We start from the raw sequence: 23,236 nt of genomic DNA, 5'->3' as shown, positions 1-23,236 counted from the left end.
AAAGGTATCAATATGGAGTGACCTTGTTGTATATTGAAATTCTGTGCACAGTGTTTGTGAATACATTGTAATTGTGTGCAAAAATGAATGATCCATTGGCTTTTGTATTTTTTTATATGTGGCAAGTTAATATTATGGCTAGAGATGGTTTTAATTATCTCTCAATATGTTTATCTTTTATTTTAACATGTTTGCATTGTTAGATATCACAGTGAATAACTGATCACAATCTCCAATTTTGATTTACTGTTTTCCATTTTAACATTTTAAAAAGCAATTTTATGTGTGTGTATATATATATATTTTTTTCTTTCTTTCTTTCTTTTTCCAGAAAAGCTGTGGTTTATGAAGCTTTCTCACTTTGAGAAATTTAAGCATGTTATATTGTATGAGGATCAGATGCATTTACCAGGGTTACTGCCTTAGATGAGTCACTATGATTCAGGCCCTTTCCTCATCTTTGTAGTTCTAGGAATTCAAACTTTGGTCATGATACCAAGAATTCGTCTCCACTTAGGTTAACCTGTGCACACAAACCAAATTGTTGTAAAACTATTAGGTAAACCACACTGTTAGAAATAAAACTGTCAAAGGGATAGTGCCTTTTTCCCTTACAGCGAAAGTTTTGCAGGGTATTTTTCATCAGTTTGGTGATCACATTCAAAAAGGAGAGCATTTGGTTTGAGTGATTTTGATAACAGTGCCACAAAACTTAAGATATCTTGATATCTGAACTGTAAGGAATTATTCGGCAGTTGGATTAGAATTTTTCATTGCTATAAGGAAACCCTATTACTGAGTATCCTAAAGAGACATTAACTTTTCCTCTAAAATGTATGTAAATGATCATTTTTACTCAATGAGTATATTATAATCATTTGTTTATTCATCTTTGTATCCTTAATACCCTGGGAGATCCTTTTCACATAAGACACTTCGTAAACATTTGGTAGCTGAGTTATTAGGTGGATGCAGATAGTGTAAACAGAATGTATGTGGAGTCAGTAAACTTGAATCAGTATCTAGGCATTTGGCCATGGACGTGTTACTTAACTACTTTTTTCTTCTTGTCTATAAAATAGCAGTCACCTATTTATTTATAAAGCTCGTGCGAGGATTCACATGTGATGTTTTTACGTGTAGTGCTTAGCGGCATAGTGTTTGGCACAGAAAATGGTCAGTAAGTGGCATTAATATCCAAAAGATGATTAATCTTACCCTTATGTTTAGGTTTTATTATTCACATTTTCAGAAAGTATCAATTTATGCTCTTTTGCTTGCAGGTGACAAAAACTGAGTTCAGTTTAGCTTTAGCAAAAAAGAATTTACCTTATTGCTTTACTGGGAAGTTCTGGCTAGTCTGGCTTCAAATAAAACTGGATTCGGGATTTTTATGATATCAGGTGTCTCTCCTCCCCCTTTCCTTTATTGTCAGACAAGCTAGGATGGCTACTGGGAGCTCATGACTTATACTTTTCACTATTCTAGTCAGGAACCAGCAAAAATGAGAACTTCCTCATCCCCCTTTGCTCCAGCAAAAGTCCTAGAGAGAGCCTCTATTGACTCAGCTTGAGTCTTACCCAACCAGAATTACTGTGAGCCAAGAGAAGAGTGAGTACTCAGGCTTGCCCTGGCTCGTTTATCTCTTGGGGCTCCAGGGAGCAGTGTCAGCCCTGCTCAGACTGTATGAAAAGGGTTTAATTCCCAAAAAAGTGCTGGGCATATGAAAAACATGATTTTTAAAGTTACGTGGGTGTTTTGTTTCTCCCATGTACTAAAAACTGAGTAAATGCTGCAGCTTTGTGATAATACTAAATAATTCGAATACTTGGTAAACATCTTACAATGCATGGGACCCCTTTCCTCAAACTAAGAAGTATCTGGCCAAAGGTGTCAGTAGTGCTGAGGTTGAGAACCCTTTACTAGATTAGCTGAGAATTAGATGGGCTACTGAGGAAAAAAAGTCAAGAGAAAGGAACAAGGTATTCTCAAATTTTCATGCTTGCATGACGTAAATTTTAGAGTAAGTAAATGTTGGCTAGGAATTACAAAGCAGTGAATAGCAAAGGACCAGGTGAATTGTTGTTTCTAATGAATATTAGACGAATTATTGATTCTTAAGTTGCTTACTGAAAAATGAACACATGTATTACCCTTAGTTGATAATAGTACTGTTGAAACAGGCAGTTCAGTTAATCTACACATAGGAAAAGCTCAGCTAGACAACTTAAAATTCATGTCATTAATCACAGTGTGACCTTTTAAGAATGTGGAAATCTCTATTATAAACCGCATTACTACACCTTGCTGATTATGTTTCAGCATTTTCATTCTCATAATATATTGATTAGGTAGAATTTTTACTTGGGCATTAAAAATGGAATGACACCTTTTTTTTTTTTTTAACAGAAACTGGAGGTTTATAAATTTCATTTATTTATTCACGTTTATTCTTACTCACTAGGAAGTTCCCAGATTGCAGAAGTTTTTGTTTTGTGGTGTAGTTTCTCAGCTTTCTACATTTGTCATCTCCATTCCCACCCCCAACACACATATAATGAACTTTGTTAAATTATTTTGAACTCATTTTTGCTTATCTGACACACTTACTTTGATTACTTAAAATACCATAAAAAGCACTTCCCCAGTTAACAACCTGTGTTGATAGACTAGGCGAGCTCTTGCCTTCTGAGACTTTTCCACTTATTTATAATCATTTGTAAATTATATCTTTCAGTAGTATGAGGTGGATATATTTATGGTTGCTTTTTGAAAGTTCTAATATTTAGGCTTGGTAATTCATTCGAATGAAATAGTTTCAGAAGATGCTGTTACAGTTCAGTGATTGTGATCTTTCAAAATCCAGCATGTTCATGAAACTATACAATTATAATAAAGACTCTTTTTTCCTTCTGTTGCTGTCATATTTATAGAGGTTCATGTCATATTTATAGATGATAAATTAAAAAAATAGAGATAAATAAATTAAAAAATCGAGATTATTTTTCCTCCTTATTTTCGTGTGTTTTATCATAATGGTGGAGTTCTTCCTGAATTTATGATCTCTTGGCGTTTAGTCATTCTATAGATATTTAATAAATATCAACTGTGTTGCCTTTTTTATTTAGATCATAGTCAGAAGTCATATTTAGAGTATAAACTTAACTGGAAAGTGATTTGGTCTGTTTCTGGAACCAGTTAAGGCAGTGTGGTTTATTCTCTGAGAATGCTAGTGGTTCTCACCTCATTGTCATTTTTAGTATATGCATTAAATGAAGTATCATATTCTCAGGGTTAGCCTATCTGGCTGCTAGTCACAGTTCTAGGGACCTGGCTTGTCATTTGGCGCCATCTGGTGATGTTTGTGTACTTAGTTTAAATAAGCATATCTCTGTATCCTGTGACTTGGGACTTCCAGTTGATTCCAGAAGTATCTCTCAGGTAGTTTGTGCTTGTTTCATAGGCTCAACATGGGGTATCTAACTGGGAGAACACTGGGGACTCAGGGACCCTCCCTCCATTGTCTTCTTCCTGAATCAGGGTTTCCTTGTAAGGCATTGTCCATCTCCCACTCCCACTCCAAGAATATAAGAACTCTCGTGTGTTCCCTTTGGCAAAGAAAGGCTGAGTGCAGACCAGAAATCAATAGCAGTATATCCAAATTCACTTTATCATGGGAGTTTTATTGTATTTACAGTTTGGAGTTTTACTACGATTGTTACCAGCAGGTTAGAAAAGGAATAAGGTTTATTACTAAGGAAAAATGTAAAGTGTATGTGTGTAGTGGCAGGGGAGTGGGTGGGGACAAGGTAATTTATATGAAAACACTTAACATAGTACCTGGTATGTAGGAGATGTACCTTTGTTAGCTGTTAATTCCTTTTCATAACACAAGGAAGTTTGACAATGTCAGCTATACTTTGTCTCTTAAATTCAGAGTCTTTGTCCAGCTGGCTCCTTTCTATTGGCATTTAAGTGATTATGTCTCATGCCTTTAAAAACCAACAAACAAGCAAAACCAAAAACTTTCTTCAGCTATGCTTCCTCTCTAGCTACTGTACTGCTCTATCTCCTCCCTCACCGTGAAACTTTTCAGAAGAGTTTTCTACTTTATTTCTTTACCTTCCATTTCCTCTTCATTCCTTTCCAGTATGGCTTTGGCTTCCATCTCTGCACAGAAACAGTTCTTGAAACATTCCCCTCCTTGTTAATAAATCCAGTGCACCTCTTCAATTTTCATCCTGCTTGTTTAACAGCATTTAACCAATCTGTTACTCTCTGAAACATTTTCTTTCCCTTGCTGCTATGGTGCCACACTTTGATATTTCTTCTGTCTTGTGACTGTTCCTTCTTAATTTTGTCTGTTTTCATCTTCCTGTCATTTAGGATTCCACAAGGCTCTCATCTTAGTTTCTCCTCCATTCTTTCACTTATAAAATTTTGATGAAATTGGGGCTTCAATCTTATAATGGAAATTCTGATGAAACCTAAATGCTTTTTTAAAAAAAGTAATGACTTGTTTTATGAAAATGATTTATGCTTATCACAATATACTTTCAAGCATCATGGAAAAGTACAAAGATGTAAGAAAAAATTGTCCCAAATCCTACCACCAAGAAATAAGCAGTGTTAACATTTGGTGAGCATTCTTTTAGACATCCCTATTCAAAAATCATAATTATAGCTAACATTCATTGAAACTTATTTAATATGTGTCAGAATTGTTTTAAATTGCTTGAAATCCTTACAGCCATGTATAATAGGATTGTTTTCCCCATTTCACAGATGAGGCAGAAAGAAGGGAAGTAACTTGCTGGGGTCATACAGGTAGGAAGTGTTGGTACTGCTATTCAAACCAAGAGAGGTTGGAATTTGGTAAAGTCAAGCTAAGTCAGACTAGATCTGAAAGGGGCATCAAGTGGTACCTTCTGTTTAGATTGTTTAAATCACTTAAGCTATAAATATTGCCCCAGAATGAAGTCACGCAAGTAGTGGGACCACACTTTACCTCTCAGTTCTCAACATTTTGGCTCTAAGTATGGGTTATTTGTTCAGTGATATGTTTTAACACAAACTCTATCAATTTTTGGCATTATTTTTAACATTATATTTTACTAATTTAGTATATGAAAATGATGATCAGCTCCTGTGGGACCCTGAGTACTTACCGGAAGACAAAGTGATTGTATTTCTTAAGGATGCATCTAGAAGAACAGGTGATGAGAAAGGTGTAGAAGCAATTCCTGAAGGATCTCACATAAAAGACAATGAACAGGTACATGAATAAGAAATAACTTACAATATTCCCAAAATATATTAACCACATACGTTTATAAGTTTAAGTGCTGTCACATTTAGTGCTATTCTATCCACCAAAATTCCTTTACAGATGGTCCCTGACTTAATGAAGGTTCAGCTTAAAATTTTTTGACTCCATGATTGTATGAAAGCAGTATGCGTTCAATGGAAAGCATACTTCGAATTCTGATCTTTGCCCAGGCTAGTGTTGAATATCTCTTGTGATGCTGGGCAGTGTAAGAGAGCCATACCTCCCGGTCAGCCACGTGATCATGAGGGTAAACAACTGATACAACCATTCTGTACCCATACAACCATTCTCTTTTTCACTTTCAGTACAGTATTCAGTAAATTACATGAGATATTCAACACTTTGTTATAAAATAGGCTTTGTGTTAGATGATTTTGCCCAGCTGTAAGCTAATGTAAGTGTTCTGAGCACATTTAAGGTAGGCTAGGCTAAGTGATGGTGTTCAGTAGGTTAGGTGTATTAAATGCATTTTCAGCTTACAGTATTTTCAACTTAGGATGTGTTTTTGGGGACCCATTGTAAGTAGAGGAAGATCTGTAATGTCATCAACAGGGAGTCTGATGTTTATAATCAGCATAAGATATGTAGTATTGACACACTCATTGGTATGACTTCAGCTCAAATAAAAATTTTGATATTTTATTTTGCCTGTATATATTCTTTATTAAGCTTTTTGAACTTCCTTTGCATATCCCATAGAATCTGTGGATGTCATCAAGTTGGGAATACCTGTCTGGGATAATGTTATTCTGTATATAATAGAACAGTGCCTACCATGAACCTAATAGCAGCATTATATACTTTCTTGCCTTTTTCACCAGTGTTTTTCTTTTCTGATTTGTTTTAAGTTGTCTTTGAATAGGAACCCCAGAAAACCAAAAAGAAGGGACTTGTGATTATTATAAAATTTCTTTTTATTTATAAATTCCTAGAGTACCATGGCCACCAGTAGAGTATTTGCTTATCCATTATTTTCTACATATTCAGAGGCAGTTAATTATCAGGAATGAATTATGTTTGTTTTTCTTTAGTGTTCTTTATGTTGCATTTACTAGAATTACTTGTCCTCCAGAAAGTATGAAAACACTGGATTCTGGAAAAGCCTTTACTCTCTTAAGAAACTGTAGCCTTGAATTGTTCATAGTCCAGGTTACATACTGAAGCCTTTTATTTTTCTAGGCATTATATGAATTAGTTAAATGCAATTTTGATACAGAAGAAGCATTAAGAAGATTAAGATTTAATGTAAAAGCAGCTAGAGGTAAGCATAAATATTAATTTTTTATTTGTTTTCATGATATAGCAGAAATTTAAAATTTAAGCTTTTCAATTTACCTAGGTATATCCTAAATTTAATAATACTAATCTCTGAATTCAGTAAATATTTGCTGGAAAACAACTTGTTATAACTTGTTAAATAACTTGTATATAACACAAGTGTTACACAAGGCATTATGGGGAATGGGGTTAATATTGTCCCTTCCTTTATGGGAAAATAAGGCCATTTAAATAAAAATATATAATGCCTTTCAATTTTAAGGCATTTTTATAAACATTTTCCTGTTTGATCTTGGTAATGATCCTGTGAGCTAAGTAAGGTGAAAGATGTTAGCTTCACTTTAAAACTGATGAGAACTGAGGTCTCTTAGCTGAGGCAAGCATAATTCATAAATAATGAAGCCAAAACTAAAATTCAGGTTTTTCACTTTTTTACTCCAAACTGGCTCTCACCCCACTTCACTAAGAGTACTGTTTATATATCATTATGTAACAAAGGAAAGATTATTCATTCAACAGAATTGGAAGGCCTACTAAATTGTGGGGACATAACTATAAACAAGGTCCCTGACATCACAGTGCTTAGAGCCTAGGTAGGGAAGCTGAAAAATAGTTACGAGTTCTTCCAAGGAGAATTAGAGGGTGCAATCCAAACTTATTGCAGTGGGACTTAACCTAGTTGGGAAAAGAGTGAGGCTGTTAAAGCTTCTCGAACAAAGGGATATTTTTACTGGCTAGGTGAAAGGAGGCTGAGGTAAGAGGCAGGAAATAACTCTAGACAAAGGGAAGAGCATGCACAAAGTCTCTAAAGTAAGAAAGGACATAACGAATTAAAGGAATTGAAAGGTAGCTTGTTTAGTTGGATCATAAAGAATAAAGGGGAGGGCTTCCCTGGTGGCGCAGTGGTTGAGAGTCCCCCTGCCGATGCAGGGGACACGGGTTCATGCCCCGGTCCGGGAAGATCCCACATGCCGCGGAGCGGCTGGGCCCGTGAGCCATGGCCGCTGAGCCTATGCGTCCGGAGCCTGTGCTCCGCAACGGGAGAGACCACAACAGTGAGAGGCCCGTGTACCGCAAAAAAAAAAAAAAAAGAATAAAGGGGAAAGGCATAAGTTGAGGTTGGAGAGTCAGGGACTAAATCACCCATTATTAAATAAGGAGTTTTTGTCACTATCTTTTTTAGCCATCAATAATAGAATTCAGGAGTAAAATACTTCCCTCATTGTTAACAGAAAGTTACATTTTTATTTACAACTTTGTTTGTTATATGCAGCATTTGGGAGAATATTGCTTAACAGTTTCCCCTCCTTCCCCCGCCCCCCGATTTTGTCAGAGGAATTATCTGTTTGGACAGAGGAAGAGTGTAGAAATTTTGAACAAGGGTTGAAGGCCTATGGAAAGGACTTTCATTTGATTCAGGCTAATAAAGTAAGTGATGATATATGTTGTCTCTTTTATTAAAAGAAATTTAGTTAACCTAGATTATATTAAATCTTCTATTATGTTTTCTAATGTTAAAGGTTCAATAATGAATATTTTAATACACTGGTATTTAGAAAATTGTAATAAGCATGCCTAGACTTCCTGGCATGTATTTGCTAAGTGACTGTTCTCAGTGTATGATATTGGAAGCCTTTAAGAATTAGACGTTTATAAATATGTTCATCAGCTTCTGGATGGGATGTGTGTATACACTGTAATTACTTAAAGCTATTTTCCACAAACTTGTTACAGATTTTTTTTAGGAGGTTCTTACTTGGAAATTTTACAGCATTTTTACCATGACATTATTTATAATTAAGATGTTTTTTACATTTGCTTAAGTCCTAAGTGGTCCAAAATCAGATACTTAATATTTAATTTGGTTTTAATTAAGATTTAATTTTCCAGAAGAATATCTCAATAAGTCAGCTTTATTATACATTATATAATTTTATAATTTGACAATTTAGCATAATTTATCATGCCATATGGATAATATCAATCACACAGTGTCAATGTATACCCAAAAAACCTTCATAAGTACTTGCAAATTTATTTTTAGGTTTAATTCTCTTAAACTGAAATCAGGTAGGATTTTTAATAGTAACTACACAATTACATAGAATAGAAAAATGTGTTCCTAGGGGATATTAGGACAGGCAAAATTAAAATCTCAGAATGTAAATATAGGGCTTCCCTGGTGGTGCAGTGGTTGAGAGTCCGCCTGCCGATGCAGGGGACACGGGTTCGTGCCCCGGTCCGGGAAGATCCCACATGCTGCGGAGCGGCTGGGCCCGTGAGCCATGGCCGCTGAGTCTGCGCGTCCGGAGCCTGTGCTCCGCAACGGGAGAGGCCACAACAATGAGAGGCCCGCGTACCGCAAAAAAAAAAAGAATGTAAATATAGGAAATTAAGTAATTTCTAGGTTTATAAATATCACATTTTTAGCAAATATAAATGACAAGGAGCTTGGCTTTACATGTTTCCTTAAGGATGGTGTGTAAGATATGTGATGGCTTATCTAGGATGATGCTGAAAGTATCTGGGCTTATGTGGGCTTGCTTCTGAGGCTCTAAATAGTCTGTCATCACATTCTCCTATTTCATACCTCTGGATGTGATCCGATGGTATTCACTTGATTTGTTTCAACACATATTTAACAGTATCTATTTTATGTTCCAAAATAAAATAGCTGCTTACAAATCCTGTGAGTTCATTTTTCTCAATTTTGTTGTTCTTTAGTTTATTCTTGATTATTTTGTTGAATTTTGGTATTTGACATCAGGCATAATTAATAAGAGAAATTTTGAGTCTTAGCATTGATGTGAAAGGTGTATCCAAATCATCTTAATGTTGTATCCAACATTAAGGTGTTGTATCCAAATCATCTGATAATTTCCAATATAGTGAATACTCTATGAAAGGAGCGCATTATGCTAATGTCTGTTTCATGTAATGGCCATGCATGTTTCTGATTTTAAAAAAACAAATTGTCTCATGGTTGAAAGGGACAGCGTTGTGGGAAAGAGTTTTCTAGCATTCCTGCTTGAATTTAAACACTATTGACCAAACCATGCTGGATTATCTGTGGAGGGACCCTTGGGATGATAAGCTGATGTAACTGGCAGGAGCAGTCCTTTTTTAAGGAATAAGAACATATTAGATGACTTAAAACTATTAGCCAAAAAAAGTCTTAACATAGTATTGAAAATAAGACCTTGATTTCTTTATAAATATTTGGGATGGTGATATTTCAGTGTTACAGAAGTCATCCGACCTTTATATACCTAGTACACTAGTTGTTCCAGTGAACAAAAGGAGGACAATAATTCTTAAGAAGAAGACATTGAAGTCCAGTGAAAACATTAAGGCTTTGTTTTTACACCTGGAATTGAAGTTTGGATCTTAATCGTAGGTTGTATTATGCACACTTACTTAATTGAGGATTTTTCATAATAATGTTAACTTTGCATGCTACAAAATGTGTTTGTAATTTTTGCTTTCAGTAACGTACAGTTGACTTGACAATTGTCTACTAGAAATAAGATTCTAAAAAGGAGGCAAAAAACAGCTTGAGAAGATGACTGGGTTTTTAGTTTTTGTTTTTAAAGCCCTGATAGCTTTGTCTTAAAGCAACACGGGGCAGAAAGAAAAATATATGTCCCATAACAAAATAAGGATGTCATAAAATTGACCTTAGGTGCAGTCAGTCGCACCGGATCCCTTCTTCAGAATCAGAAATTTATGAGTTAAAGCATATTGTCTTGCATCCCAAACACTCATTCAGATACCTTTTTAACTCCTAGTATTTTATATGAATCAACCCTACCAGCTCTCTAAGCAAAGTAGCAGAACAGGGAATTTTGTCAACATCAGTTGCCAATCTCATATGTTTAACATTAGTAAAGGGAGCCATTCAGTTGCCCAAATAGGTATAGCACAGTAAGCCACTGGAGTAATTTAGTAAACAAAGTATTAGCATTACTATAATAGCTTTTAACTCACTGGGGAATACTTTCAGCCTTTCTAGAAAGTAAGTAACTGAGTCTGGATCAGTGTTGGGATTAGTAAGAGAATCCTTTAAATGGGAATTTAAAGGCAGTCTCCCTAGGCGTTCTGTGAGTAAAAGTATTTGCAAATTGTTTATAACATTATTTTAATTCAAATGCCACTTCCAGACATTTTCAATAAAGGGGTATTTATTTTATAGTAAATGAACATATGATAGTCTCTTTAAAAGCATAATGCTATTGACATATATACACTACCAAATGTAAAATAGATAGCTCGTGGGAAGCAGCTGCATAGCACTGGGAGATCAGCTTGGTGCTTTGTGACCGCCTAGAGGGGTGGGATAGGGAGGGTGGGAGGGAGACACGAGGGAGGGGATATGGGGATATATGTATACATATAGCTGATTCACTTTGTTATACAGGAGAAACACAGCATTGTGAAGCAACTATTATTCCAATAAAGATGTTAAAAAAAATTAAAAGGTTAAAAAAAAAGCATAATGCTGAATATCTGAAGACCTGTTGCCAATGTATTATTTTTCTTAATGGGAGTTCAGAAAGAGTAATTTTTAACACGGCTGCTACAGTGTTGTATTTTATAAGTGGTATTATGTATTACTTAAAGACCAGCTAAATTTGTTTTCAAACTTCAGGTATTTTTCATGAGATAACTCCTTTAAGGAGGAGATACTTGTTAAAAACAAGTATTTGTTTCTTATAGGTTCGAACAAGGTCAGTTGGTGAATGTGTAGCATTCTATTATATGTGGAAAAAATCTGAACGTTACGATTTCTTTGCTCAGCAAACGCGATTTGGAAAAAAGAAATATAATCTTCATCCTGGTGTCACGTGAGTATTTTTTCTTTTGAGTCATTTTTGCTAAGCTTTTCTAAATTTTTCTTGAGAAAATTGTAATTTTTAGAATCTTCTTTCTCTTGATAGGATAAAAGTTTACATTAGTTTCAATTTATCCATTTATTGACATCTTCATAGGGCATTTAGACTTTTCAGTGTATTATAAATACATTGTAAACTACAGTTCATCTTGAGACAGCAAATTTATCAAAGCGAATGTTAAGAGTGTATGTTTTCAGTAGTATTCCTGAGAGGAAATGGATCAGAACAGCTGTGAAGGCATGTTTTGTTAAATTCTATTCCATTCAGTATAAGCGCATACAGTTTTGATCTAATAACACTGAGAGAGAGCAGTAAGAATAGGAGAGACTATCTTTTCTAAAACTTATAGGGCCATATGCCTAATAGAGGCCCTTTAAAGAGGAAGGGAAATTAATATTTTTCCTTTCCCAATCTGTTTTTGATTCTGGGAACCAAAATCAGATTTGGATATAGATGATATCAAAGGGAAAAGACGTAGGGTTATAATAAGTTAGGTAAAATTGCATTTTCTTTTATTACAAAGTTTTTTATAGAGAGGTGCACATGTGCATGATGACTTCCCTTTCCCTAAATATTCTGAAACCTTTTCCTTTAACAAATAATATTTAATAAGTAATGTACCTTTAGCTAACTCCCAGTGATAGAGGGAGTATAGTTTATTATATCCTGTTTTTAAGCAAAATGCCTATATGTCTAATCCATTCCCCACGCACCAAATTCTCTTAGCTTCATTCAGTGTAGCTGTGGAATGAAACACTGTTCCCACTCCCACTAGCAATTTGTTACTTAAGTATATAGTACATAGAGTATTGAACCCTTCATTTCACGTGAGTTGCTCTAAAATGCTGACTAATTTGTTGTGGTGGAATTGACTTTACTATATACAAATTAACTTTGCCAATACCTTGAGTATTCCCTAATGTTTATGGAATAAAAATAATGCAAAGTTGTGACTTCATTTGGTCACCATGCACCACTGAAGTTCTTAAGCCTGGCCAAATAACTGCCTTTGGAAGATGTGCTTATATGCATATTTGCTTGTGCTTTTCAAACTCCTAGGCTGCACTATTTCTTGGTCATGTTCATTTACAGGTGTCTCTGCTGGTCACTTCCTTGGAGGATCAAACACTCTAAAATCCAAAGCAGAATTATCTAAAAGGGAATAAATGGGTATGATTGCCCCTGGAAGTCATGAGACATTGGACTCTGTGCCTCATTCTCCCTTGTTCAAATCTCATAATGAGTAGAATTTTATATATAACAGTATTCCAAATTTTATATAATTGCTTACTGTTATCAATTTATAGTTAAATTTGTATTTATTGGTAGTGTTGAGGCACAGTGATATAGAACTAGATACAGCTATCTAGTCTTCAGAGTATATCTTAAAATAGTCAGTTTTCAAGCTATTCTATAGGGAAAAGCAATAGTAACATCTTTCATTTTTTTCACCCATTTCAGAAATAATGTTCACACATGAACTACAGGCAGTCTGTCGTCACCAGCAGTAAGAACATAAGAATTGCCATGCTGGGTCAGACCCATGGTTCATCCAGTTTTCTCTTTCAGAAAGCATCACCAAGGGAAGTGTTGTGGGCTGGCTTAGTTGGTCCTCTGTGATGTCAAGCTCAACAGGTTAGGTAGGGATGTGCTGCCAAAACATTTTAGTTTTTCTAATAATCTCTCCGTAGCTTCTGAAAACTTTTTGAAGATATTTATATTTGTAATCTTGATTCTCCTTAAGGTTTAAGTATTCTGTAGGTGGAGTAGTCTCAGTTAAAAGTAATCCCATATCTTCTCTTTTCTCGGGCTTTAAGAGTTAACAGCATGTTCCCTGGTGTTATGGTAGGAAGTGAAGAAATGCTTTTCTCCCTAGACAAGAATACTGTGTTTTTGTAGGCTTCAGTTATATTCCCTCCGGGGTCTTTTATAAAGTTTTTTGTTTTTTTAACTGAAAACTATAATTCTTTTACTCCTGTTTGTCCCTTTTAGCTGTGTTAAATCTCCTATAAGAAGCCACGACCAGACTGTATATTCCAGATTGGGAGAAATTGTGGTTTTCTGTAGGCATGAAGATATTTTTCTAGTTTGCTTCCAGGACCTTCTCTTTCTGTTAATAGTTGCACTTTAAGTGACCGCACAAAACATTAAGTTAATGCCTTTAGACAAAAATTGGACTGAATTTTAAAATTTTCCTCCTTAGTCAGAATCAATAGTTAAGAGCAGATTATCCTGAAAGTTATTTGCTCATTTTTCTGTTACATTGTTACCTTCCATTTGTTCACCAGAATGAGGCACATTGCCACTTTTCTGCCTATAAATGGCCTTTGAAAGATCCTACTGTGGATTCTGTCAGTTCACTACCTACCTGGAAGAATTGGTAGCCATATACAAATTGAAGATTTTGCTGTAACAGCCTTGCAAATAATTTTTTTCAAAGTAAAAATTAACTCAGCATAACTCGAACTATTTGAATGCTACTCCAGCCTCCTGTATGGTCTACCTGACTCTTCCTTTCTTAAGCATTCTGGATGCCATTAACCTTTAAGAAATAATAGTAATAAGTCTTTCACAATATCGTTATATTCAGAAATTTAAAATAATTTTGATATCTAGTCAGTTCTAGCTTCCTTTGCGTGGCTTTTAACATCCTCCATTACCCATTCCCACTATGCCAAATTTATTTCCAACAATTCTTCCTCATGCATCATCTGTTTCTGTTAGCTTTAGCTTCTGAAGTCCCTTTGGCATTGCATTCATCATGCTCATTCTGTTTCTGTGTGATTGTTCTGTAATGGTGAATGACATAAAGCCAAAGAGATCTTAAAAGACCATGAAATTTCATTCCCTCCATTTATAGATGAGGAAAATAAGGCCTAGAATGTTAAATTGATTAGTTCGTGGTCATATATGTTTCTTTGATATGTGTTAGTTTGTACTCTTAACCTGTTGGAAGCTTCTTGAGGTCAGATTCTACATCCCTATATTGTAAACTACACATTTATAATGTATGTCCCTGTATATAAACGACAACGTGATCACGTAGTTTGAGATTAAAACTATAGTTACTAGTCTGTTCTAGACTGTTACCACAGACTTTCAGTAAAGTCCCAAAAGCCCTTCCGTGGTTTCCTTCTTGTCCACATTCTTACTTACGCCGCTCACAAAATTCTAAAAGATAGGATTTGCCTTACTATTCGTTATACTTATTCTGAGGGAATTTAAAAATAAATAAGGTATTTTGGTTTTTATTGCACTTCTCTGCACCGTGCACAACTTAGGCACTGGTGGTGCAGTGATAAAGCAGACTAAACTCCCTGCTTTCAGGGAACTATTCCAGCACAGGTGATGGCAGACTTTTTCTGTAAAGAGCTAGAGAGTAAATGTTTTAGGCTTTTGCAGGCATTAAGTTCTCTTGCAACTACTTAGCTCTGCTATTGTGAAAAGCAGCCATAGACACTGTGTAAGTGAATGGATGTGGCTGTGTTGCAGTAAAATACTGTCCACAAAAATAGGTGGCCAGCCCACAGGCCATAGTTTGCTGACCTTTATTCTAGTGACTTAATAGCACTTCATAGTTCATAAAACACTTCGCTACACATATCTTATACAACAGCCCTGTGTGGTAGATAGGTCATGTATGGTTACATGCATTTTATAGGTAAAGACACTAGACCTGAGAGAGAGAAGTATTTCGTTCAGATCTTCTAACCTCAACCCAATGTCACTTAACCACAAATGTCTTCCCATGCCATACAGTTAGGAATGACTTAGGGAAGGAAGTAACTTCACCTCTAACAATATATGGGCAGATACAGCTGGCAGATAAGCCCAGGAACTTAGTGAGCTTACTATAGCTTAGCTCTAGCAGAAAGGTAATGTAGAAGGTAACAGGAAGGTAGTTCATTATTAGGTCCTAATTTGTCTTTCAGGTATTGCCGTAGCCATCCAGTAGTCTTTATGAGCTTTACAGTTCCAACCTGTGTCTGTTCAGACATTCTTCTGTACTCCTCCTGATTGACATCATCCCTGCCTCTTCATTTACAGATTTTCTGATTTTAGTTGGGCTCCTCTGATCACTTGCCTACAGTTTTTAAAGTTTTAAAACTTCCTATAGGTTTCTGAAATTTGCTAGTGTAGAGGACTTACATATTTTTCCTACAAACATGTAACCAAAAGGAGCTTTCCATTTAAATGTTCAGATACTGGTGTCATAGATGAGGCACTGGAATAAATGTAAGTGAAAATTAGGATATATTTGCTAATAAAGCCTTCTAAATTTAACTTAAGTCAATTTTAATTTTCAGCTGTTTTTAATATAAGAAAATAATTGTCTTATTATTTTACTCAATTTTAAGGGATTACATGGATCGTCTTCTAGATGAAAGTGAAAGTGCTGCTTCTAGTCGAGCACCATCCCCTCCCCCAACTGCCTCAAACAGTAGTAACAGCCAGTCTGAGAAAGAAGATGGCACTATAAGCAATAGTAATCAAAATGGTAAGCAACCAAAGAACACTTAGATTTCTTCATAGTGACGGGCACTTTTCTTTCAGTAGCTTGGAAAATTCAGTTTTGGTGTCTCTTAAACTTCCAAAGCAGAACTGAAGTCATAATTGTAAATACCAGATGAAACATAGTATCAGCATACATATATACTAACACACAGAATATGTACAAGTCAGTTGGAAAGAACTCCCATTGATATCACTAAAAAGTACATATAATAAAGTATACTATCAACAGTGACCATTTCTTTTAAGAAATTAAGAAAATAGCATCTGTTTTCTTAATCAGGTTGGAATGTCTAGATATAAGTATTCTTGTTAAGTCTTAGACCGAAACTCCAGCCATTTCACATCAGAAATACACAGATATTTATGAAATACTTTCAGAGCTTATAACACTTTATTAGGAAACTGATTTAAGCATATAAACGAAAAGAAGCAGATAACAAGGGCCCTCTTTAAAATATTTTCCTCCTTGATAACATAATAACCTTGAAGGACGAGTAAAGATAAAGCAGGTGTCAGCCTGTGCATTAATATTGTACAGAAACATTCATTTTTATGTCCATGAAAAAGAGAAGCAAAAAGCATACTAATATGTTTGAGATTCAGATAGTGTTCTTGTTTAAAATATACAGTGGACCAAGGATCACTGAGCTGATCAGTAAGACCTAGTCAGAGAATTATCTTGATTTCTACTTTAATTAAAATAGTCTGAAGTAAGACCATTGCTAAGCAGAAAGTAATAAATCCTCCAGTCCTTTTTAGGAGGAAACTGGTGAATTAGAGACAAGCTCTGCACACCTGCATTCTGATGTAACAGCTTTAGGGGAGGGCCAGTGGAGAGCTAACCTCCCCCTGACAGAAACTAGAAGAGGAATACTGTGAAGAATTTGAACTTTGTTCTGATCTTTGCTCTCACACTGGCATTTAATATTACTGTGGTGAATATACTTTCTTCATTTAATGACTCCTCTCTATTCCCTCACTACTTCCCCTCTAAGAACAAGCCAAACAAATATTAGGGCCCAGCTGTTTCCTGATTCAAGAAGGTTCATTGACATGATTTCTAATGCCAATCACATCCATCCTGAAGTTGAATAAGAAGCTGAGACTGACTTTGGGACTAGGGGTGGAAACTCAGGGAGGCAGACGGTTGGTAGTACAGTCAGCCCTCTGTATCGATGGGCTCCGCATCTGCAGATTCAACCAACTGCATAGCAAAAATATTTGAAGAAAGAAAAAATTCCAGAAAATTCCACAAAGCAAAACTTGAATTTGCTCTGTGCTGACAGCTATTTACAGAGCATTTACACTTTATTAGGTATTATAAGAAATCTAGAGATGATTGAAAGTACATGGGTCATATGAATTTTTCATGCTGTCTTATTTATATAAGGGATGAGCATCTATGGGTTTTGGTATCCGAGGGGGTCCTGGAACCAATCCCCTACAGATGCCAGGGACTACTGTATTTCTCTCTTTTCTTATTTGCTGATAACACCAAATAAATTGTTTCCCTTTCTTTTCCTTCTTTGTTTTTTAACCATTTGATGATAACATGCAGTTAGCCAAGGAAGAGTGTTCATAAGTTACTTATAAATTACTCAGCCCAGAAGCCATTCACATCAGGTACAATTAAGATTTCCAGGTTTTTCAAGGAAAGGAAGGAACTTTGCAACCCAACTGTCTTTTTTTGTAAGGGGCTTTAATTCATGTCTTGAAATCTACTAGTGCTTTTTGACCTAATGAGAGTGTCACCAAGCTTCTTGTGCTTACTATGACAAAATCACTCCTCCACTGTCATATGGCACATAATCCCATAAGCATACATGACTTGAGTGCACCTTTGAGCTGGGGAAATAGTATATTTTATTGGACCAAAATGTGTATTTGAGGCTCTCGTTCTTTATAGTGAATATTTTTCAGAAAATTAAATTTAAATTATCTCCAGTGGCACATTCTATATTTTACATTAAGTATCTGCAAAATTTCTCCATTTTGCAGTCAACTCTAACATGACCTTTTGTCACTTCATTAATTATACTCTTTCTTTTCTCAATCTGTTATGAAGGAATTTGTGTTTACTTTTAGCATTTTCAAGTGTACGCTTGGACAGTGCAAGAATTAATTTAACATTATGACAGAATATTTAAATCCGTTTAGATAAATATAGCATATGATCTCTACCCTTAAAGCATAATACCTGTAGATTCACATTAAGAATGAAAACGTCATGTCATCCTGCTTTTTATATACGGCAGTAGAAAACTCAAACTTCTAAAGAAAGAATATAATTTTTTCATGGTTTTAGAAAGTTTTGGCCTTTTTGCTAAATCTGAATAATTTATGCATATCTTTGCTTTAACTCAGCTTATTTAGACTGCTGGATCCATTGCTTATTTGTTGCCACGTATAATACCAGCATGCTATTAATATATGCCAAATTCTGTTCTTAATTCTTTACATTTATTAACTTATTTAATCTTCACAGCAATCCTATAAATTTGTTATCCTCATTGTATATGTGATGAAACTGAGGTACAAGAGAGTGTAAATAACATGCCTAAGGTCACACAGCTACTAAAGTAAATAAAGCCAGAATTCAAACCATATGTATACACAGATTTGATATCTCACTTGCTCGATAAAGTTATTTTACAGCTGTTTATAGCTGTGTTATAATAGTTTACAGATTTAGCTTTTTAATATTAGCAGTTTCATTTATGTTTCTTCCAACTTAGGGGTGTCATCTAACGGACCAGGTGAAACATTAAACAAAGAAGAAGTGAAAGTTGAAGGGTTACACGTTAATGGACCAACAGGTGGAAGTAAGAAACCACTTCACACAGATATGGATACTAATGGTTATGAAACAGATAACCTTACCACTGACCCAAAAATTGCCCATACGACTGCAAGAAATGAAAGTGATTTTGATGAAAAAAGTGAGAGACCTGCCAAAAGGCGAAGGGTGAACAGCAATGGAAAAGAAAGTCCGGGTTCTTCTGAATTTTTCCAAGATGCAGTCTCACATGGAAAATTTGAAGAACTTGAAAACACAGACGACTAAATTTTACACTTATTTTACTTTCTTTGGAGTAAATTCTGGTGTGACTAAAGTTTTCAGGGTTGATGGGTGACCTTAAAAAGTTGACTTCCTTGAAGCAGTTGGTTAAAATTTGAAAATTTGAATTGTCCTAACTTTAGTAAATAAGATTTCATAATTCTGCCTTTTGCAGACTTTTTACTTTAAAATTGTGAAGGCCCTTTTAAGGATATAAAACAAATAGTTTAGTAAATTTGAAAGATGTATCTGTACCTTCTCATTTGATGTATTAATCCTAAAATTTCACTACAAGGTACTTTTTGCTTAGTTTGATGGCAGAGAAGAAAAAAACAAGTTCAAATTTCTGATTAACACCAATTTTTCTGAGTTTCTTGAAATGTCTTTTATGACATTTTTCTTCTCCATACAAATTGAGTTATCATTATTAAGGAAACCCTTATGAATCCTGAAAGTTATGCTAGCATGATTTTTTTATATATAGAAGTTTAAAAATAAACCAAGTCAGGTTTGTATATGTAAAATTGTTGACATCAATGATGTCTTTCCATATTCTTATCTGGGCTTAAGAAATACATTCTGTATTTTTCCAGATTCTTTGTAGCCTTTGGAAGATTTTTACAGTACATATGTCTTGACTGAGCTGTCCTTTCTTAATACAAAAGCTTGTATAATTTTCTTAACTTGTACAGTTGGTAAACTTTTATGAGAGGAATTGATATTCTGAGTCTGTCAGCTTTCATTTTATTTTGCTAAGGTTTTTCTAATGAATTTTTAAGTGTTTGTGTAGTAACTAAGTCATGTTTCTTATATCCAGGTGGTAAAAGCATTCATAAAGGATTGTGAACATTTGTTTTTTTCAAGTTTCTACTTAAGGACAAATAGTTTGAGAACTCTGAAATTAAGCATGATACTTAGATCACATAGTTTGTTTTGCATTTGCTATAATTTTCAAAATTATTTTTGAATCAAGACAAAAGTTTAATGTTGGCTTAAGTGCTTAAATGTATCATGCTGACCAGAATCCTGTTCAGTTATTTTTATATGCATTACAAAATTTCCCATTTTTGCATTAAATAAACGGGAAAAGGTCAAGTGATACTTAGATGTTGGCACACACAAGGAGTTGGCAGGCAACAGTACTGATTTTATGAGGAAAAAGTGATAAAGTTAGAAGTTTTTAGACTTCCAGTTAACAATCCAGCTTTTCAGATTTGATAGTGTATTTCCAAAATGAAAATAAGATATTCAGTAACCACTGCTCTGTGTGATTACAAATAGGATCATCCATTTGCATAGCCTTGCAATAGTGCCATTTTATTTTTAGTGCAAAATTCTTGTTTAAAAAATGTAGTTTTATACAGCTGATAGACCAACCTATATCCAAACTTTTATAAAAGATTATTAACTATTGTTTTATCACACAGGCATACCCCAAATGCTTCTACTGATTCATTTTCAGCCATCAAAGAGCCAATGCCTTTTTAAAATAAATCTTCTGAGGTCTTGTTTTTAATGGCTCAACTGTCTAATGCAATTGAGTAGAGGTTTGCACTGAGAAATTGGTTTAGGCCTTATCCCCCATGAAGTATTACTATTAACCTATGTTCAGACTGCTTCCCTCCACCAATGTGAACAACTTTTTCTCCCCAAACAGTGTTAAAAGCCACTTTACAACACTTGACTTCATATGATGTAGATTCATTGTTGTTACATACACATCCAAGTAAATCAAAGTTTTGGGTGGAAGTGTTGAGAAGCGTGAACAACTTCTTGTTTTTGTTTTACCTAGAACATTAATTTATCCAGAATGGCAGCTTTTGCAGATGGTCACTATCCATTTTCTAAATCAGCTTTTATTATACGAATCCAAAGTGTCCTAGCTCTTTGTCAAAGGTGGTCTATAGAAATAGTGATGATGAACTTTAAGTTGTTGCAATATTAGAGTTGCCATTTTCACCTTTTTTTTGAAAGATGCATTTTGTTTGCAGGTTTGTGAAGTTCTTGCAGACTAACATTACAGGAACATTTTAAATAAATTCTCAGGCATGTTTGCAAATACGGCACATGTTGTATACATGTTAGGAAATTTTACTTTTCTTGATCTTTTTAAAGTATGCCTAATGAAAGACATTCCACTATTATAATACATAATGCTCAGCTTTTCATAGAGAAATATTTAATTGTATTTTATGTTTATACAGGTATTTCACACAGTACTTTGTTCTTCATAATGCAGCCACTATAACTTGATGTCATTGCACTACTTTAAAAATTTTTAGTAATACCATGAATTTAATTTGCTTAAGATTTAGTACATTTCATAACTCTTGAACTCTTGACAAATTGCATTGGGAAAAGAAGGCTTCGTTAATAGTTACTTAGTCTCCCTCACCCCATACCTACCCCCAGCAAAGCACTATCTATCTTCATTTGGAATGGTTTTCTGTTTTATGATGATGTGCTTTCAAAAGAGTTCAAAATTTGTAACTCAGTTCAACACAAGTCTGTTGAGCTTTCAAATGTATTTGAAGTAATATTCAAATAGGCATTTAAAATTACGAATTAGATGTTTTAAAATTTATGCATAGTAATTTTGCACTATTAGGAAATTCCCTTCCCCTATTCCCTGTCTGCCATTCTGAATATGCTTATTAAAATATTTTTTTAAACATATTTGCCTATATAATGCTTTGTGAATGATTTTTATTAGATTGAATAGGTTTTAATTATAGATTTTAAGTTTGTATAATGCACACTGTTTACAATGCAAATATATACAACTTCTGTTCCTTCTGCTCCTAGACGAAGTGCGTGAACTAGTGTTTCGGTGGCTCCTGATCCCTTTGACCTCATGGGTGAATGATGTATTTTTGTCTTTTTTTTTCCTCCAGAGAGATCCTTTGGTCTGTGGACCTCTATTGACCTGTTTCTCTTCCTCTGAACTATTTAATTAAAAACATTTTGTTTCCTTCTTTTGCAGTGCAGTGTATATGGCACATGTGAATTTGCAGAAAAACTTTTGTCACAGTATTTGATTTACTCTCAATGGAAAATTAAGAGTGGGCACTTTGAAAATTGGGGCTGATGAATTTTCATAGGCAAGATGTGTGCTGATGACGCTAGGGGGTGTGTAACCAGCTCTATATCTCTACTAAATACCAAATCAGAAATACAGGTTTTCCTAACTATAATCCATATTCATGAAAAGTGCTAATGTGGAAAACCATATAAATCTCTCTCCCTAAAAATGACCTTCCTGTATCACATAAGTCTACTGATTATAAACTTTTTATTGTAAAATCGACTCTGCTCTTTAATAATCAAGTTTATCCTCTGCAGAATCTTAAGGGTCATACCCCCCCCCCAGTTATGGACTGATTTTATGTATTTAAATATCTGCATTAATCTGTCTTCTAATACCAATTTTCTATAACCTTATTTCTTATTTACCCTTAGTATTGTGCTGGCATCTTTGACATCTGTATGTGTGTGTTTTTCCTTTTCCGAACATGATTGTTTTTTATCTTAATTTGTTTTTATACTAGCTTCTGTGACTTATTTAGGATACATAATACACAGTTGACCCTTGAACTAAACAGGTTTGAACTTAATGGGTCCATTTATATGCAGATTTCTTTCAGTAGTAAATACTACAGCACTACATGATCCATGGTTGGTTGAATCCGTGGACGTGGGACACTGGATGAGAGAGGAATTGTATACAGAGGGCAGGCTGTAAATTATATGCGGATTTTCAACTGCATAGAGGGTCAGCGCCCCAGCCCCTGCGTTGTCCACAGGTCAACTGTACTTAAAATGTCATTTTGCTTGTTCTAAGAAGTAAACTCGAATGTACTTCTAAAGTCTACTTATTCTGTGAAGAACACTGAGGAACTGCCATATAAACTGGACTTGAATTCTAATTCTCCTTTGTCCAAATTGATGATAAAGTTTTCTTTACATTTAAAGTCAGTGGTGACAAGTTTTCATCATGTTTCCATATAGAGTATTCAACAGATATTTGGGCCTGTACTTATGCAAGCTACTATGCTTGGCTTATGGCTTCAGAGGTGTGGCATGTCCTCTTCAAGAAGGCATTAGGTAAGTGCAACAGTAGAACTGCATGCTGAGTACAAGGAGGGCACAAGGAGAGGAAGAGTA

General features: G+C 34.9%; 1 protein-coding gene across 18 annotated transcripts in view; it reads left to right on the top strand.

The window, feature by feature from the left end:
- MIER1 (MIER1 transcriptional regulator) overlaps positions 1–22,046 on the top strand; it is a 56,508-nt gene extending 34,462 nt beyond the window's left edge. For 9 of the 18 annotated variants that reach the window (XM_060139802.1, XM_060139809.1, XM_060139819.1 and 6 more), the window contains 7 exons: positions 4,786–4,827; positions 5,124–5,275; positions 6,509–6,590; positions 7,881–8,035; positions 11,324–11,451; positions 15,858–15,997; positions 18,750–22,046. In XM_060139802.1, coding sequence (XP_059995785.1) covers positions 4,786–4,827; positions 5,124–5,275; positions 6,509–6,590; positions 7,881–8,035; positions 11,324–11,451; positions 15,858–15,997; positions 18,750–19,078 — 1,028 coding nt within the window. In that variant the 3' untranslated portion in view covers positions 19,079–22,046. Of the gene's footprint in view, positions 1–4,785; positions 4,828–5,123; positions 5,276–6,508; positions 6,591–7,880; positions 8,036–11,323; positions 11,452–12,960; positions 13,140–15,857; positions 15,998–18,749 lie in introns of those variants that run through there. The other 9 variants (XM_060139806.1, XM_060139820.1, XM_060139805.1 and 6 more) reach the window with 8 other exon arrangements.
- Positions 22,047–23,236: the final 1,190 nt, after the last annotated feature.

The sequence above is a fragment of the Lagenorhynchus albirostris genome, chromosome 2 (genome assembly GCF_949774975.1).
Source record: "Lagenorhynchus albirostris chromosome 2, mLagAlb1.1, whole genome shotgun sequence".
Taxonomy (NCBI): Eukaryota; Metazoa; Chordata; class Mammalia; order Artiodactyla; family Delphinidae; genus Lagenorhynchus; species Lagenorhynchus albirostris.
Note: the sequence above shows the minus strand (reverse complement) of the source record. Positions and strands in the feature narration are given on the sequence as shown.